General features: G+C 42.2%; 4 protein-coding genes across 5 annotated transcripts in view; 1 reads left to right on the plus strand and 3 right to left on the minus strand.

The window, feature by feature from the left end:
- Positions 1–1,317: 1,317 nt before the first annotated feature.
- Positions 1,318–3,393, minus strand: LOC134176583 (uncharacterized). Its single transcript, XM_062643249.1, has 6 exons — positions 3,181–3,393; positions 2,684–3,009; positions 2,468–2,615; positions 1,737–1,941; positions 1,388–1,669; positions 1,318–1,343 (listed from the first exon to the last, which is right to left on the minus strand). Exons 1-6 carry the CDS (start codon positions 3,391–3,393, stop codon positions 1,318–1,320), a joined length of 1,200 nt encoding a protein of 399 aa, XP_062499233.1.
- Positions 3,394–12,914: 9,521 nt separating this feature from the next.
- Positions 12,915–14,204, minus strand: LOC134176232 (uncharacterized). Of its 2 annotated transcripts, XR_009969283.1 has the most exons (3): positions 14,017–14,204; positions 13,822–13,879; positions 12,915–13,406 (listed from the first exon to the last, which is right to left on the minus strand). XR_009969283.1 is itself a non-coding variant. In XM_062642912.1 (2 exons), the coding sequence occupies exons 1-2, from the start codon at positions 13,921–13,923 to the stop codon at positions 13,125–13,127; spliced, it is 384 nt and encodes a 127-aa protein (XP_062498896.1). In that variant the 5' UTR covers positions 13,924–13,951; the 3' UTR covers positions 12,915–13,124. The 2 variants fall into 2 exon arrangements, 1 of the variants encoding a protein (XP_062498896.1); XM_062642912.1 differs by lacking the exon at positions 14,017–14,204 and having other exon boundaries at positions 13,822–13,951.
- A 3,213-nt stretch (positions 14,205–17,417) lies between these two features.
- On the minus strand, positions 17,418–18,329 carry LOC134176584 (uncharacterized protein K02A2.6-like). Its single transcript, XM_062643250.1, has one exon. The coding sequence runs from the start codon at positions 18,327–18,329 to the stop codon at positions 17,418–17,420; it is 912 nt and encodes a 303-aa protein (XP_062499234.1).
- A 280-nt stretch (positions 18,330–18,609) lies between these two features.
- The window catches only part of LOC134176586 (uncharacterized), a 1,491-nt gene continuing 544 nt past the window's right edge, over positions 18,610–19,556 (plus strand). Inside the window, exons 1-4 of the mRNA XM_062643251.1 lie at positions 18,610–18,613; positions 18,693–18,752; positions 18,927–18,972; positions 19,273–19,556. The exon at positions 19,273–19,556 is cut by the window's right edge and continues 45 nt beyond it. Coding sequence (XP_062499235.1) covers positions 18,610–18,613; positions 18,693–18,752; positions 18,927–18,972; positions 19,273–19,556 — 394 coding nt within the window. The remainder of the gene's footprint in view (positions 18,614–18,692; positions 18,753–18,926; positions 18,973–19,272) is intronic.

Consider the following 19,556-nt stretch of genomic DNA (forward strand, 5'->3'; position numbering starts at 1 on the left):
AGCGCTATACCCGATACCGCAGTAACCTCACTGACATTCCTAGCATTGTCTCACTTCTTGACTCAGTAGAGTTAGGTAGAGTTTGTAGTTTAGTTGAACCGTTCCAGCATGGTGCGTGACCATTTCGTCCATTTCATTTTCAATTTCCGGAAACAATTGAATATTGAATTAGAAATTGAAAATTGCCTACAAGTTGCTTGCAATTTCAATATTCAATTCTATTGAATTCAATTACTTCTCATTTCTTTCAACGGAGACGAAATGGAACGTGTGAACACTCGCTGGATAGCTTATCGTTCTGCGCTTTAGGTAGCGGCAAAATACCTATGTTTGTGAGCCGGAAGAATTTTCTAGGTAGTGTTTTCATGCAAAGGTGAGCATTATGTTGTAGAACAAACCGTCTAACTTTTTAGCTAGCGAGTTGTTTGGCGACTTCATACTTTCCAAAGATAGGCACACCACTATTACTGCTCGTGCATATCGCAGAAGATAAACCACCAGCTGAATTAGCCGATCACGGGAAACTTCTCGTCATCTAGGGGGCCCTAGTAGGGTGCAAAGTGGGTGCGTGACCATTTCGTCCATTCCATTTTCAATTCACGGCAACAATTGAATATTGAATTAGAAATTGAAAATTGCCTACAAGTTGCTTGCAATTTCAATATTCAATTCTATTAAAAATTAAAAATTGATTGATCGACAGACTATAATCATTTGCGGATTAAAATGAATATTGAAAACACATTTAATTTTTAACCAATTTCCTTTTTCAATGCAATTGAATATTGAAATTGCAAGCACGTTAGTTCAATTTTCAATGTTAAATTCAATATTCAATTTAATTTAAAAATTAAATATTAAATTTTGAATTTGCGTGGCCAATTCGTCCATTCCATTTTTAATTTTTGAGACAAATTGAAAATTGAATGTCAAATTAAAAATTGACTGGCGTTGCTTGCTCTTACAATATTCCATTACATTGAAAATAGAACTTGATTGAAGACCAATTGTCATTTCAATATTCGTTTACTTTGCAAATAGATTCAATCTTTCCATCCGTCCAATTTTCGTAAACTATGAATATTAGAATAGAGCCTCCGATGCAATTTTCTTTCTCCGTACTAAATGTAAATAGAAAGTTACCCGCAGCTGCTAGCGCGAGCGATATCTCATAAACGGCATAATGACACCGCGCGGGCGGTCGCCGGTGACTTCAATATTCGATTCTATTGAAAGACGAAAGTTGCATCTAGCTTAGCCACGCATAGATATATCGGCCAACGTAAAACGATATATCTATGCGCACAATTATAAAAATTAAGGTGACTCGAGGAACCATGCAACTATTTGAAATACATGACCATTACAAACAGTACATGGCACATACCTAGGATAATGAAAAAGTGACTTCTTTGAAACACAGAACTGCATCTGTAAATAATGAGTTGTCGCCGTTCACAAGACGATGGAAAACGTTGCTGGAACATTTGGAGTCGTTGCTCCTGTTGATGATCTTCCACTGGATCAATACCAAAATCTCCAAACAGTGTCAGGGTTCCTCCACTTTGTTCGTAGAGACTAACTGCTTCTTCAGCAGTTGGCACTTGTGCAGGGCGAAGACGCTTGGCCATGTTGTTTTCTTCCATCAGCTTGTCTGGAATTCCAAGCTCTATATAATTTGCAATTATACAACAATTTGCACAAATACTCTGTGGAAACACAGTCAATCAATTTACTTGGAATTCTGTGTTTGTTCCAAGAGCTTACAGCAAGAGATGCGCCTACTTGAGCGACTCTCATTGTGACGTGGGACACGCAGAATTTTGTTATCTCACAGTCCATGTCAATAAGTCCCCTTGACTGCATCTGAATTAGTGCATCTTTCACTGGATAGTTCACTCTATTGTTGATTTCTACCCAAAGTCTTTCAATCATATGATTCTGCACATGAGATCAACCAGTCATGTATATACTCATGTAAGTAAAAGTATGTACCAAAGTGCATGGAGCTAAGTATCAGAATCAACAACATGTGCCTACAGGCTCTGATGTGCCTACATGCATGCAGGTGCACAATTGCCCGTATATATAATATATATTTTGACACACCACAATTTGGTGCAGTTCCCACACACGACTTCACATACATCAACTATACACACAATACATACAAGTAGCACAAATATAACCAAACTAACACTAAACATATATACTGTGCAGCAATCAACGGTGCAATACTTGTAGCAATATAGTTGAGTGCTATATACAGTATCAGTAATACTCCAGCTTGCGTGCTCTCATACTCTCAATTAAAGCACAAGGTAAAGCTGCATTTATATCGTGTGTCAATTCAGTATCAGCCAAACGTTAACGTGATCGAGCACACTTTCTTATTGATTACAGACATACATCTCACAGTGTTGGCTAATTGATTATTGTACAAAGAACATGCTACTAAAATAGACACCTTGGTTGACGGTGATTGAATAGATGGGGCCTTTGAGGTATTTTCTCTTTGGTCTGACAAATGGTCCTGCACAGCCAGCATCAGGTAGAACTCTCGACCACGGTCTACTCGTATTTGATCCCAAAGACCGTACTGTAGAGCAACAGGCCTTCGAGATATATACAGTACAGTTAATTAGCAAAATAGAGCTGCCTTAGATTTATGACAAATTCATACCGATAGAGATGTTCATAGATGGCAACATTATTCTTCACAGGCATTGTGACAAGTCCGACCACTTTACTGCTGAATCCATCTACTCCTGCCACGTGAGTTACGCCAAACATTGCTAGCTTCTCATTCTGATCCACATGCAGTTTTTCGCCGAAGTAGTCTGCTCTGTACGGCATAGGATTTAAGAGAGTAGCTATTCCTTGTCTTCTTGACTGAGCGTAGTCTGGTGACACGGTTTTGAGTGCAGCACCTACTCTATGGTGACTGCACTGTATGCCCTTAGCTGCTAAAAGGCCAGTCATCGTTTTCCTACCATAAGATGGTCCGACCTGTCAAAGTCAATATAAATATACATGCATACAGGAATTATAGGCCACGCACACAGTATACATGCAGTGTACAATCATGACCTAGCTATAGTGATCATGAGCAAATCATGACCCAATCTAACTCTAGTGAGCATGCAGCCAGCTACCTAGAGATATATAGCTAGTGCTCACCTCGCTTACGGCGTCAGACACGCAGCGTTCTAGTTCCTCTTTAGTCAGAGAACAACGTCGACTTATGCCTCTGTCTGTACAGAAACGTCGAACAGATCGTTCGCTGAGTCCCCGAAGTCCTGGAAACATCGTCTGTAATTCTTCACTGATGACAGCATGACTATTACCCTCTTCGACTCGCTTCCGAACAAAATCTTCGTCAACTCCGTCCATGGAGATCGAGAGTGGAGACAATGCACGACATGCCGTTATATCGTGAGATGATAGATACAGGCTGGGGCTTCCCCGCCAGATGTTTAGAGGCGTGGTCTAGATGATCCACGCAAATGTCCTCTAGCTAGATAGTTGCTTGGAGTCTTTCCAAATCGACTAGACGTCAACTTTCCAGTGTAGGCTAGACGTTGATCTCGTTGATTATAGATGCCCTAGACGCGTGCCTCCATGCAACGGGCTTCTCTCGCTCATCGCCGTAAGGAATGTCTCACGTCTGAGCCTGACGGTTGTTGTGAGAGGTCGGTCGCGTGCCAGTTGAGGCTTTCCCATGCATCTCTTAATTGCATTACATTGCATGCGTGCCAGAGGCGTGGCTGGGCGTGGCTAAGCTAGATGCAACTTTCGTCTTTCAATAGAATCGAATATTGAAGTCACCGGCGACCGCCCGCGCGGTGTCATTATGCCATTTATGAGATATCGCTCGCGCTAGCAGCTGCGGGTAACTTTCTATTTACATTTAGTACGGAGAAAGAAAATTGCATCGGAGGCTCTATTCTAATATTCATAGTTTACGAAAATTGGACGAATGGAAAGATTGAATCTATTTGCAAAGTAAACGAATATTGAAATGACAATTGGTCTTCAATCAAGTTCTATTTTCAATGTAATGGAATATTGTAAGAGCAAGCAACGCCAGTCAATTTTTAATTTGACATTCAATTTTCAATTTGTCTCAAAAATTAAAAATGGAATGGACGAATTGGCCACGCAAATTCAAAATTTAATATTTAATTTTTAAATTAAATTGAATATTGAATTTAATATTAAAAATTGAACTAACGTGCTTGCAATTTCAATATTCAATTGCATCGAAAAAGGAAATTGGTTAAAAATTAAATGTGTTTTTAATATTCATTTTAATCCGCAAATGATTATAGTCCGTCCATCAATAAATTTTTAATTTTTAATAGAATTGAATATTGAAATTGCAAGCAACTTGTAGGCAATTTTCAATTTCTAATTCAATATTCAATTGTTGCCGGAAATTGAAAATGGAATGGACGAAATGGTCACGCACCCAGCATAGCCTAGCTACTTTGTAATTCTGTAAACTTTGCACAACAAGAAATATTCTCGGTGCGTGACCATTTCGTCCATTCCATTTTCAATTCCCGGCAACAATTGAATATTGAATTAGAAATTGAAAATTGCCTACAAGTTGCTTGCAATTTCAATATTCAATTCTATTAAAAATTAAAAATTGATTGATGGACGGACTATAATCATTTGCGGATTAAAATGAATATTGAAAACACATTTAATTTTTAACCAATTTCCTTTTTCAATGCAATTGAATATTGAAATTGCAAGCACGTTAGTTCAATTTTCAATATTAAATTCAATATTCAATTTAATTTAAAAATTAAATATTAAATTTTGAATTTGCGTGGCCAATTCGTCCATTCCATTTTTAATTTTTGAGACAAATTGAAAATTGAATGTCAAATTAAAAATTGACTGGCGTTGCTTGCTCTTACAATATTCCATTACATTGAAAATAGAACTTGATTGAAGACCAATTGTCATTTCAATATTCGTTTACTTTGCAAATAGATTCAATCTTTCCATCCGTCCAATTTTCGTAAACTATGAATATTAGAATAGAGCCTCCGATGCAATTTTCTTTCTCCGTACTAAATGTAAATAGAAAGTTACCCGCAGCTGCTAGCGCGAGCGATATCTCATAAACGGCATAATGACACCGCGCGGGCGGTCGCCGGTGACTTCAATATTCAATTCTATTGAAAGACGAAAGTTGCGTCTAGCTTAGCCACGCCCAGCCACGCCTCTGGCACGCATGCAATGTAATGCAATTAAGAGATGCACGGGAAAGCCTCGACAGGCACGCGACCGACCTCTCACAACAAGTCGGTAAGCACTTGCACCTGGCTCTCGTCAACCGTCACGCTCAATCGTGAGACATTCCTTGCGTCGATGAGCGAGGGAAGCCCGTTGCATGGAGGCACGCGTCTAGGGCATCTATAATCAACGAGATCAACGTCTAGCCTACACTGGAAAGTTGACGTCTAGTCGATTTGGAAAGACTCCAAGCAACTATCTAGCTAGAGGACATTTGCGTGGATCATCTAGACCACGCCTCTAAAGATCTGACGGGGAAGCCCCAGCTGGTATCTATCATCTCACGATACAACGGCAGGTCGTGCATTGTCTCCACTCTCGATCTCCATGGACGAAGTCGAAGAAGATTTTGTTCCGAAGCGAGTCGAAGAGGGTAATAGTCATGCTGTCATCAGTGAAGAATTACAGACGATGTTTCCAGGACTTCGGGGACTCCGCGAACGATCTGTTCGACGTTTCTGTACAGACAGAGGCATAAGTCGACGTTGTTCTCTGACTAAAGAGGAACTAGAACGCTGAGTGTCTGACGCCGTAAGCGAGGTGAGCACTAGCTATATATCTCTAGGTAGCTGGCTGCATGCTCATTAGAGTTAGATTAGGTCATGATTTGCTCATGATCACTATAGCTAGGTCATGATTGTACACTGCATGTATACTGTGTGCATGGCCTATAATTCCTGTATGCATGTATATTTATATTGACTTTGACAGGTCGGACCGTCTTGCATCTTCAGATTGTCAAAAAGCAAGAAGAAGGCAACAGCTACACAATGCAAGTCAAAGTCTAAGATTTCTTGTACTTGCAGGCGGTCACCAGTAAATTTTTGATTTTTTCCTTTGACTTTTACAAAATAATATCACTATATATATTTTAACTGCTAATACGGTCTTGTTTCAATAGCATTTTACGTCAAAATTGTAACATGGTAGCACCTAAATATTATATACTCATGATCAGTTATAACTCTTGATCACAGAATGTCATGGCTCTAGTTTGTCTTCTTTAGTCTTTTAACTTTTTTTTGTAATGAAAGCTTGCATATATTAATCTCATTGCATATTCTTTGGGAACAACTGTCTATTATTTATGTAATAGTTGGGCGTGTTAGTAACGTAAGAATGTTGGGAGGAGCTAGAGTATTGTAGACACGTTGCGCGATTATGTAACGTTAGTCCGAGACAATAGACTCTTGGTGTGTGTTACGGCCATCCCGTCAAGTAGCAGGACCCATTCGAGAGACGTGCTGTGGGCAACCTGTTACAAGTGGTGACAGGAGTGTAGACAGAGACAGGAGCTACGTTTAGTTCTGAAGCGGCGGGAGTTCATTCGCCAGGCGTTACTACGGCTCGCTGTCACACGCGCCAGGTGTTAGCACGCAAGTGGATTTGTAAGTACTGTACGTTATCGTTTCTTTCGTGATTGTATGGCTCAACAACAGGAGGAGGGACAGCAAGCAGTCCAGCAGGCTCAGCTCCTACAACGTGTAGTATCTGTTCCAGAGAAATTTGAGGATGGAGATGTTGAGATGTGGGTGGAGCGTTTCGATCTTACTGCGACGGCAAATGGTTGGGAAACTGACATGAAACTACGGTTGTTACCGACTCTTCTGAAGGGAAGGGCGTATGCTGTCTATCGACAGATGACGGCGGAGCAGAAAGGAAACTATGCGGAGCTTACGACCCATCTCAAGCGCGTGTTTTCGCCTACTACGATTGAGAGTCGTCGTCTCGCACGTCGACAATTTATGTCTCGCTGTTGGAAGTCGTCTGAGGCACTGGAGGTGTATGCGCAAGATTTGGAGACTCTTTTGACGAAGGCGATGCCAAATTTGGCAGCAGAGCTGCGTGACCAGCAGTTGATGGATCGCTTCGTCGAAGGTTTGATCGACAACGCACCGTCCGTTGCCGGCGAGTTGGACCTACACCCTGAGGCGAGTTTTCAGGCGGCGGTGATCAGAGCACGCGAATTGATGTTGTTAGAGCGGAGGAAACTCGGAAAGCGGATGGATGGTCAAGTTCGAGCGATTGCAGATCATGCGAGTATTGATGTGAGCTTGGCGGAACGGCTGGATCGGATTGAGCAAGCGTTGCAGTCGGTGAGTGTAGTCGGTGCGTCCGTCACTCCAGATTCCAAGCGTGTAGTTCCCATGCGGCAGCAGCAACAAAAGGCGGGACGTCGCTGTTTTGCTTGTGGTGGCGAAGGACATCTCCGCAGCAATTGTAAACAAGTTACAATCGGACCATGTTTTGTTTGCCATGAGACTGGGCACTTAGCTCGTGATTGCCCTCAACGGATGCAGCAATCAGCAGCAGGACGAAGATTCACGTTGCCTCATCAATCAGAGGGTAGAAGTCAGTCTACAGCAGCAGGTGTTGTGAGAGGGCGTGGTCAACGTAGTCAAGTGAATGTTGTTGCAGGTGTAACGGAGACGTCATTGATGCTCAATCTTGAGCTAAACCACAACAATGCTTCTTGCTTAGTAGACACAGGAGCAGTAGTCTCTATTGTTCCTGACCACATGGTAGACCAAACAGCAATGTCATCTTTTCCTTCAGGTCAAGAACCCAAGTTGACAACAGTAACAGGAGATCCATTGGAAGTGATTGGACAAGTGAGCATAGAGGTGAAAATAGGCCACTGGCATACCATGCACAAGTTTGTTGTGGTACAATTTGACACTTGTCCTATAATTGGGTCAGATTTTCTGCTAGACCATGGAATGATCCTGGATTTGGCTCAAAAACGCTTAGAGTGGAGCGGAGGTGTAGCTGAGCTTTCCACACCACTACGACGATCAAAATTTAGTGTGGTGCTGGATGAACACTTGGAGGGAGCAGGAGAACGAATAATTGCTAAAGCTAAAGTTGTTCATGAAGGAACTGGCAGTGTAGAGCCTGGAACTTGGCTAATGGAGCCAGATACCCTATTTATTGAGAGAACAGGAGTACATGTTGCTCGAGCTTTAGTAGAAGTGAAGCAACAGGGTGATGAAACCATACCAGTTGAACTATTAATCCTGGATGGCCCAAGACGATTGTGGAAGGGCACAAGGCTAGGCGAACTGTGCAATGTTGATGTGAAGTCTATTGCATCTTGTGGACTGAGTGAGGGTCCGGAGAAAAAGGCACCAGAAACACGAAATGCAGAATTCTTAAAGCAATTTGATTGGTCGGATTCAGCTCTGAGTCCTGAGGAAAGCCTCACATTACATCAGTTGTTGAGTGGTTATGAAGATCTGTTTTCGAAGGGACCACATGACATGGGTAGAACTCAAGTTGCCACTCACACGATACCAACTGGTTCAGCCAGACCAGTTCGTCAGTTGCCAAGACGAGTACCACATACTGTTCGACCAGTAGTAGAAGAACAGGTTGACCAGATGTTGGCAGAAGGTGTCATACGACCGTCATCAAGTGCATGGGCGTCACCTGTTGTTCTTGTAAAGAAGAGGCAGAACGGTAAGCATCGATTCTGTGTAGATTACAGAAAATTAAATACAGTCACAAGTCGGGATTCTTACCCTTTGCCCAGAGTCGATGACAACCTTGATGCTCTTGGAGGTGCAAAATACTTCAGCACTCTTGACTTAGCCAGCGGTTATTGGCAAGTTCTTGTTGACGAAAAGGATCGACACAAGACTGCCTTCATATGCCATCGAGGTCTTTTTGAGTTTAATGTAATGCCATTTGGGCTTACCAATGCACCTGGAACTTTCCAACGGCTGATGGACTTAGTTCTTTCTGGCATACAAGGCGTGGCTTGTCTTGTTTACCTTGATGATGTGCTTGTCTTCTCAAAGTCCTTTGATAGTCATCTTGAGCGGCTTACCAATGTACTTCAATGCTTGCAGAAAGCTGGACTAAAGCTTCGCCCAGAAAAATGCCATTTTGCGAAAAGTTTGGTGGAATATTTAGGCCACGTGGTGTCAAAGGATGGGTTGAAACCAGCAGAGCGGAATCTAATGGCTGTAAGGAACTTTCCAGTTCCTCGAGATGTGGCAGCTGTTCGACGCTTCCTAGGTTTGGCAGGGTATTACCGCAGGTTTATTTCAGGATTCTCAGTGATGGCTGCTCCATTGTTTCGATTGCTTGAACGCAATAGTCGTTTTGAGTGGACAGTCGCATGCAATGAAGCCTTTGAATGTCTGAGATCATGTTTGGTGAGTGATCCTATTGTGGCTTTTCCGTGAGTCCTGAAGCAAAACCTTTTCAATTGGCTACCGATGCGTCTGATTGTGGTATAGGAGCAGTGCTATCTCAATGCCAAAACGGAGTAGAGCGTGTTATTGGGTATGCAAGTCGTACTTTGAGGAAGCCTGAACGAAACTACTCTACTATTGAAAAAGAGGCACTAGCAATTGTGTGGGCAGTGTCATATTTCAGGCCATATCTCTATGGTAACCAGTTTGTGTTAACAACTGATCACAAACCGTTGTCTTGGTTGAAGTCTTTCAAAGAGCCTAAGGGGCGCATTGCTAGATGGATAATGCAGTTAGAGGAATACAACTGGCAAATTCAACACCGACCTGGTCGTGAGAATGTTAATGCAGATGCTTTGTCTCGAGATCATCCAGTTCAGAGTACAGAGAAGCAGGGAGAGTTTGAGTGTCCAGAAAGCATGTTCCCACCTAGTTTTCAAGATGACCTCAGAAGACAAAGTAAGCCAGTTTCTAGTGTTGGAATAACCAGATCTGCCCATGAGTTACGACAATTGCAAGAAGCCGATCCATTACTCTCACTAGTGATGAAGGATTTTCCTAGGAGGAGGCAGGTGCCAACACAATGGGCAAAGAATCGACGCTGGTTGGCATTAAAGAAGATTTGGCCTCAACTACAAATGGAAGATGGAGTACTCTACCGAGTAGGGGCAAGGCAGGAATGTCATCAAAGTCAAAAGCGGTTGGTGTTACCAAATGCTTTGGTTGCTGAGGTCTTAGAACACTGCCATGACAAAAGCGGACATTTCGGGCTTGAAAAGACTTTGGAGAAAATTACTACAAGGTTTTGGTGGCCAGGGTACACTCTACAAGCAACTGAGTGGGTAAAGAGTTGCCATGCTTGTCAGGCAAAGAATAGAGCACAAGCAAGAGTGTCTGCGCCAATGCAATCCATCCCTATTGGCCAACCATTTGAGATGTGGGGAATGGACTTTGTCGGCCCACTTCCCTTGTCGTCGGGAGGAAATCGGTATCTCCTTGTAGTCAGCGATTATTTCACAAAATGGGCAGAGGCGATTCCTCTCCCTGACCAGAAGGCGTCAACAACTGCACGAGCGTTAGTCAATACGGTAATATTGAGATTTGGAATGCCGCTGACTATCCATAGCGATCAAGGAAGAAATTTTGAAAGTACGGTCATCAAGGAGGTATGTAACCTCCTAGGCATAGCAAGAACAAGGACAACACCCTACCATCCACAAGGAGATGGGTTGGTGGAAAGGCTCAATCGAACATTGATTAATGCTTTGTCGAAGTATGTAGGGCCCGACCAGACTGACTGGGATGATTGGATTTCCCTAGTAGTATTCGCCTATAACACTTCAAAGCACATGTCGACTGGTATCACTCCTTTTGAGTTGTGCTTTGGTCGGCAAGTTTGATTACCGGTGGAAGCCAGTATTTCCTCTTTGCCAGAGATAGAATTAGCAACTAATTACGCAAAGAAGGTAGCTGAAACAAAGGCACAGACTAAAGAAATTGTTGACCAGGAGATCACAGCATCTCAAGCTCAACAGCAGACAGGCTACAATCGTCACCACGCAACAAAAAGTCATGGTTTCAAAGAAAAGCAGTGGGTCTTACTGCATCACCAGGCGGTAAAAAGAGGACTGTCTCCCAAATTAAGTGCAAAATTTCGAGGTCCATATGAAATCGTGAAGGTGATTGACCATGCACCGAATGTTATCATACAGCTAGTGGGGAAAGGAAGGAGAGGTCAAAAACGAGTGCATGTGAACCGTTTAAAACCCTATTATAGACAAGGATTTTATCAAGGAGAGGTAGCCAAGAATAGACATTCTGAAGATCAAGATCTGACGTTAGAAGAGCCTGTGCAGCCGTTCAACGACAGGAATGTGAAAACTCGGAACAAGATCACAAGATCCACACCTAAGAAGGACAGAAGAGTATCAATGGAAGAAGAACAAGTGTATGCTGAAGAAGTTTACCAAATTCCTGTACAACCACCAGTACAGCCACTTCAACAGCTTGCAGAAGGACGCCCAAGGAGACAAGTAATGTTACCCAGACGATTGGCGGACTTTGATTTGACTTGACAGTCTTTGGTGATTGATTTTGTTTGTGTTCATGTTCTTGAAGTACTGTAGTCAAGGAAGTAAGGGGGGAAGAGTGTAATAGTTGGGCGTGTTAGTAACGTAAGAATGTTGGGAGGAGCTAGAGTATTGTAGACACGTTGCGCGATTATGTAAACGTTAGTCCGAGACAATAGACTCTTGGTGTGTGTTACGGCCATCCCGTCAAGTAGCAGGACCCATTCGAGAGACGTGCTGTGGGCAACCTGTTACATTTATATCAATATGTTCATTATGTTAGGAACTGCAGAGAAGATCTTCAGCTTTAGAGATGTCCACAACTTTGAACGACGAACAAAAGAAGACGTACGCTAGTGCCACGAAACTGGAATTGATGTCGTCAGAAGTCTCTGAAAATAGCAGTGATAACGAGCCACCCTCTGAGGGAGCCTCCACTGCTGGACGTTCACAACTCCTGATCCCACCTCTTCCGTGGAGAGCCATTGAAGCAACAAAGGTGTCTGAGTTTTTGGACAGAAAGTACGCCAGAAGGCAGACTCAGAGAGGAACGGTACCAAGAGTAAACGGATCGAGCTCCATCTACCAGAACACGTCCGGGAATGACATTGTACCAGAGTGGGCTCTGAAGACTTCTGCTAATTACAATACGTTTGATTTTAATACATGTCAAAGAACATGGATATCTAGAGCTAGATCATTCAAATTTGCTGTTAACATTGTTGTCCATTGCCAAAGTTTGTTGAACTAGAGAAATAAATCACATGACAATTAATGTCAATCACCTGGTTTGTGTGTCTTAAGACTACCTAGGGACTTCCCCGTGTGTAGCGGGCCCGGGTCCACAGTGGACACAGCAAGTGTTGAAAATTGGCAGGTAAACACTTGGTGTTATGAGAAAGCCTTTACAGGACTGTTAATTGGTCTGTAATTTGGACACAACAAATCTTTGTAGACTTGTTCATACGTAGATGTCAATTGTCATGCGACCGTCACGCCCCATAGGTATGAAGTGTGAAGACGCTACCAACGTACGACGATCCAGAGAATTAAGACGGACACTCGATCATGCATGCACTGCATGAAAGCTTAAATATAGCATGGTCTAAACCTATTCTAAATGTTTTACTGAATACCACCTTTAATCATATTTAGACATATTTAGACCGATCCTAATATGGTGTATAGAACACATTTAGGACGGCCTATATAGATCGAATACGGGTTTTAGGATTATATTTAGGCACACATTTGGAGTCCTAAATACCAGATACAGATTTTTACAAATATGAGCTATAGGTAGTCCTAAGACACACAAACCAGGTGATTGACATTAATTGTCATGTGATTTATTTCTCTAGTTCAACAAACTTTGGCGATGGACAACAACGTTAACAGCAAATTTGAATGATCTAGCTCTATATATCCATGTTCTTTGACATGTATTAAAATCAAACGTATTGTAATTAGCAGAAGTCTTCTAGAGCCCACTCTGGTACAATGTCATTCCCGGACGTGTTCTGGTAGATGGAGCTCGATCCGTTTACTCTTGGTACCGTTCCTCTCTGAGTCTGCCTTCTGGCGTACTTTCTGTCCAAAAACTCAAACACCTTGTTGCTTCAATGGCTCTCCACGGAAGAGGAGGAATCAGGAGTTGTGAACGTCCAGCAGTGGAGGCTCCCTCAGAGGGTGGCTCGTTATCACTGCTATTTTCAGAGACTTCTGACGACATCAATTCCAGTTTCGTGGCACTAGCGTACGTCTTCTTTTGTTCGTCGTTCAAAGTTGTGGACATCTCTAAAGCTGAAGATCTTCTCTGCAGTTTCTAACATAATGAACATATTGATATAAATAATAGACAGTTGTTCCCAAAGAATATGCAATGAGATTAATATATATATATATATATATATATATATATATATATATATATATATATATATATATATATATATATATTAAATGGACATATGCAAGCTTTCATTACAAAGAAAAGTTAAAAAGACTAAAGAAGACAAACTAGAGCGATGACAGTCTGTGATCAAGAGTTATAACTGATCATGAGTATATAATATTTAGGTGCCACCATGTTACAATTTTGACGTAGAATGCTGTTGAAACAAGACCGTATTAGCAGTTAAAATATGTATAGTGATATTATTTTGTAAAAGTCAAAGCAAAAAATCAAAAATTTACTGGTGACTGCCTGCAACTACAAGAAATCTTAGACTTTGACTTACATTGTGTGGCCGTTGCCTTCTTACTTTTTGACAATCTGAAGATGCAAGATGGTCCGACCTGTCAAAGTCAATATAAATATACATACAGGAATTATAAGCCATGACACAGCTAAAGTGATCATGAGCAAATCATGACCTAATCTAACTCTAATGAGCATGCAGCCAGCTACCTAGAGATATATAGCTAGTGCTCACCTCGCTCACGGCGTCAGACACGCAGCGTTCTTGTTCCTCTTTAGTCAGAGAACAACGTCGACCTAGGGCTCTGTCTGTACAGAAACGTCGAACAGATCGTTCGCTAAGTCCCCAAAGTCCTGGAAACTTTCCAATGTAGGCTAGACGTTGATCTTGTTGATTATAGATGCCCTAGACGCGTGCCTCCATGCAACGGGCTTCCCTCGCTCATCGCCGCAAGGAATGTCTCACGATTGAGCGTGACGGTTGACGAGAGCCAGGTGCAAGTGCTTACCGACTTGTTGTGAGAGGTCGGTCGCGTGCCTGTCGAGGCTTTCCCATGCATCTCTTAATTGCATTACATTGCATGCGTGCCAGAGGCGTGGCTGGGCGTGGCTAAGCTAGACGCAACTTTCGTCTTTCAATAGAATTGAATATTGAAGTCACCGGCGACCGCCCGCGCGGTGTCATTATGCCATTTATGAGATATCGCTCGCGCTAGCAGCTGCGGGTAACTTTCTATTTACATTTAGTACGGAGAAAGAAAATTGCATCGGAGGCTCTATTCTAATATTCATAGTTTACGAAAATTGGACGGATGGAAAGATTGAATCTATTTGCAAAGTAAACGAATATTGAAATGACAATTGGTCTTCAATCAAGTTCTATTTTCAATGTAATGGAATATTGTAAGAGCAAGCAACGCCAGTCAATTTTTAATTTGACATTCAATTTTCAATTTGTCTCAAAAATTAAAAATGGAATGGACGAATTGGCCACGCAAATTCAAAATTTAATATTTAATTTTTAAATTAAATTAAATATTGAATTTAATATTGAAAATTGAACTAACGTGCTTGCAATTTCAATATTCAATTGCATCGAAAAAGGAATTGGTTAAAAATTAAATGTGTTTTCAATATTCATTTTAATCCGCAAATGATTATAGTCCGTCCATCAATCAATTTTTAATTTTTAATAGAATTAAATATTGAAATTACAAGCAAGTTGTAGGCAATTTTCAATTTCTAATTCAATATTCAATTGTTGCCGTGAATTGAAAATGGAATGGACGAAATGGTCACGCACCATTCTCGTACTCTAGACTCTGCGCGTGGACAAGAGTGTAATGTTTCATAAAGTAGGCGTGTGCAGGATATATTGTATATCACTTGTTTTTGCTGGTATGTAAATAGTTGGGTGCGCGTTGTATCCTAGAGGCTAGAAGAATGCGCACCCCATTTAGCTGGGGGTGCGTATTGTGCCATTGATCCCGAATCTGCTTTGGCAAGGATGGCTAGCGTGTGTCCACCATGTGACGGTGCATCACGACGAGTCACAGTCTCTTTCGCGGTCAAGTTGAAATAAACATAGATTATCCGGGTCAAACTTCTTGTAAACATGGCCAGCGAAGTTTTTGTAAGCGGGATAAAAGTGATATTTCCGTATACCAAGCCGTACCCATCGCAGCTATCGATGATGGCTAAGGTGTTAGTTATCTAGCTAGACCAACTAAATTTCTGATGACGTAAAAATGAATTTTTTTTGTTCAGATAATCAAGGGCCTAAGAGAACAGAAGAATTGCCTCTTAGAAAGTCCAACAGGCAGCGGAAAAACATTGGCGTTGCTGTGCTCTGTGCTTGCGTGGCAACACAATGAGAGAGGTTGGAACAGCTAGATAGGGGAGGTCTCCCTAATGTGAGACTGCGGAGGCGTAGGAATTCTTTGCAATCTTTGTCAGCAAAAAAGAGTCTAGCGGTACTAGGCTGTACGTTAGGTAGCACCTCTATAACCAGTGCTGTGGTACATATTTTATCTCCTCATCACCTGCTGTCGCTGGCGAGAAACAGGACATTCTTCATCGAGAACACGGAAACGCCTTCCAAAGCCCGGATGCACCTAATGCGAGACAGTCGATTTTTCTTTTCTGGAAGGTTGTTGTTTGCTCATACTTTTTGCAAAAGTACAGCAGTCGGTCCTTGTTAACTGTCAGTACAACCAGTTCGTTTCTCAAAGTGTCTGCGATGGCAGACCTACGTCTAGAATGCTTTTCAATGTCAGTCATGTATAGTGAATTTCAAAGCAGAACGGTTCAGATTATTATGTAAATGCACAAAGGCAATCGAGTGCAATCGCAAACTTTTCTACAGAGTAGAATTACCTAATCGGGCAGTGCTCGAAATAGCGGTCGGACATCGGACATTTCCGAACACTTTTGTTGTTTGTCCGATCACGAAGAAGAACGTTCGGACAAGATGTCAAACTTTAGAAACGCAACTGTAGACAGGCCGTAAAGGAGCTCTAATGTCTTGCTCTCAAGGTTTGATTTATCATTTTCCACTACAGCTAGCTGCACAATGAGCGTCTATTCGTTTTGCCGCATGTTTCCGATGTCTATTACCCAGTGATCGCCGCTCTTCATTTGATAATTGAATTATAATTACTAAGCCACAGGTGCGGCCAACTGTAATCGACGTGTTTCATCTCTACATCAAAAAGTTCGTTGTAAGATTAGTGTTTCTCGTATATGGGTTTGTCAGAAGAGATACACACGAGTTACTAGTAGCTACGTAGTATACCCCAACCGGTCTTGTAAAAAGGATTCCTGAGTCACGTGCTCTAGTAATGATATGCACGGCGTTCTCCAACTATGTCCTAACTTGTCTGCTGTGAACTTCAATCTTCTGTCGCTTTTCAATTTTATAGTATGTACAGTATCCTAGAGATTTACAGAGGCTACTCTCTGTTCGCGCTGACTTTCCTCCCGAAAGTCAGTAATGATGCAGCTGTAATTGTTTACCACACGCAGATGTTACGTGATATCCCAAAACTGGCCATTGTAAGTCATATTACAATAGAATGAGGTTATGTACACGTAAAGAAACTTGAAGGCTGTCAAGACGAAACAGAACGGGAAGAAGAGTCAGGAATACCAACCGACTGCACGCGAAACAATGAGGACTGTGAGTTGATGTCACAGCGGCGGACCGTTTAGTGACCTTGCTAATTGGCTACTTCCTCTAGTAGCTGGATAGTCATACTTTCCTAATGTAAGGCTGGTTCACAATAGACGTATGCACGTTCACAATATGCATCCGATCCGCGCGCGGCGCAGCGGATCGCTGTTCACAATATGACGGAGCGCGTGTGTGAGCTGCGCTCTGATGACTACAATTAGATTACGTACTAATTGTCACATGACAATATCTAGCCACGTGACTATCACAATATGTCTACTAATGCAAAGAAACAGACAAGGTGTAATATACTTGAAGTATAGCTATAGAACACAACACGTAAACAAGCGTAACAACTAGAAATACAACACGACGTCTGCCTTCCTGCAGCGGTATAAGTCTAACCCCCGGATATCCCAGTCAAAACCCATTACCAAACCCCGTATATTACATCTCCCCTTGTTTCAAACATAGTCCTTCCTCCACTGTGGGGTTTTCACTAATCGTCCATATCGTGTTCGGGTTTCTATATGTTCTTCAGACCTGACTGGGGTTTGCTGTGCAGCTTCTTCCAGTGCCTGTTGATGGCTACTATTAGTCTCTTGATGATCTCTCTGCCCTTCCACTGCCTGTTGATGGTTACTATTAGTCTCTTGATGATCTCTCTGCCCTTCCACCATTTCAGGGTTTAGTCGAAGATCATGACGATTGCGTCTTAGAGTACCCCCTGATTCAGTCACTACACGGTATGATCTTGGCTGTATCTCTCTATCCACTGTCGCAGGTACATTCCACTCTCCACCTATTTGGTCATGAACCAACACCCGAGTTCCTGGTTCCAAGTCTGGTAAGGATCGCACTCCGTGTCTTCTGTTATATTCTGCTGCCTGCTTTGCTTTCCTACCCCTGTCTTTCTCTCTCACTGAAGACATATTCACCAACTGTGGAATCAATTGACTAGCAATAGTTGGCATGGTTGTCCGCAACTTCCTCCCCATTAACAATTGACCAGGAGACACTCCAGTGGCTTCATGTTCTGTAGCTCTATATGCTAACAATCCCAAGTGTGGATCTTTCCCTGCGTGCCAAGCCTTCTTAATCAGGGCTTTGACAGTCCCCACAGTCTTTTCGGCTAGTCCATTTCCTTGTGGATGTCTAGGAGATGACGTTACATGCATAAACTGATAAGTCCTGCTGAAGTTCTTAGAGTCCTCACTCACAAACTGTGGTCCATTATCTGTGACCAGTACATTGGGAATCCCAAATCGTGAGAAAATACCCTTCAGTGCTAGTACAATATCCGTTGATTTTGTTCCTGTGAGCTGTTTAACTTCCGGATACCTCGAATAATAGTCAGCAACCACTAGAAAATGCATCTTTTCTACTTCAAATAGATCCGCACCCAATTTTCCCAAGGTCTTCCTGGCATTGGAGTACTACAGAGTGGCTCTTTCCTCTGCTCACTTGCATATCTTGCACACGTTGTACAGTTGGAAAGTTTTCATTCTGTCCAACCAATTGAGGCACAGACGTGATAGGTACATGCATCCACACAGAGCTACAGACATTATACATGCATACATACTGATACATACAATCTACATACATAGATATTTAGATACATACATACCTACCTACCTAAGTACATACATGATAATGTGTTTACCATATTAGTAATAATTGTGTTAAAAAGTCTTTGAGCTGTAGTAAGTCTAACTATCAAATTGTGTTCTCTGTAGGTGCTCTGCATGGTGGGGAAGGAGAGCCATTTGAGCAGTTTACGTTTGTGGGTGACAAAGGCAATCTGCACACATGATTTCATTTGTAGGATTTTTGTGGGATATCATACATTTCAAGTTGATCGTGATTGGATAGGAGGAATGAACTGTTGTAGGTTCATGTTTTTATTATTCTTGTATTGTCGTCTATTAGCAGTGTACGTGAAGTTTTCAACACTAGAATGTGTTGAGCAGTTAAAGTGTTTGACAGTGCGTCTGTAGAGCAGGAGCATGTCACAAGGTTTAGTAGTTGGGTTGCATGACTGACTGTTTTACGGATTTAAGTTTGTCCACTGTATGGTGGTGTTTGTTGCTGTTGTGACGAGCATTGCAATGAATCCGAATTTCAGGATGGAAATTATATAGAAACGTTTGATTGCAATCAGTCTTTTCCGTTTTCCCTGCTGCTTCCCCACGCCTACCCTTGGGGCTGTTGTCTATATATTTGTGTCTATATAACTTGGGGACTATGCATAATTGAGGCGTGATGATCACATGCGAAGGTGGTGATTGGTTGGTTTATTGAAGTCTCACGGTGTAGACATAAGGGACTGCGTCGTTCTGTGAGAGCTAATCCGTGGCTCTCGCTCTCTAGACACTTCAGCTACGTCGCCGATCGTCTGCGACTGGATGCTGCGCTGCTCCGTCGTCTTGTGGAAGTGGGAATGATGAGCGGAGACGAATACGACGAGTTGACGAATGAATGTTTTCTAAAGAGAAAGAGAATGAAGCGTCTATTGAGAGATATCCTTCCTAGACAAGATCCTACACTATTCGACACGTTCTGCAAGATAGTGAGTGAAGTGGGTCAAGGATTTATTGTTG

This window comes from Corticium candelabrum, chromosome 2 (genome assembly GCF_963422355.1).
Source record: "Corticium candelabrum chromosome 2, ooCorCand1.1, whole genome shotgun sequence".
Taxonomy (NCBI): domain Eukaryota; kingdom Metazoa; phylum Porifera; class Homoscleromorpha; order Homosclerophorida; family Plakinidae; genus Corticium; species Corticium candelabrum.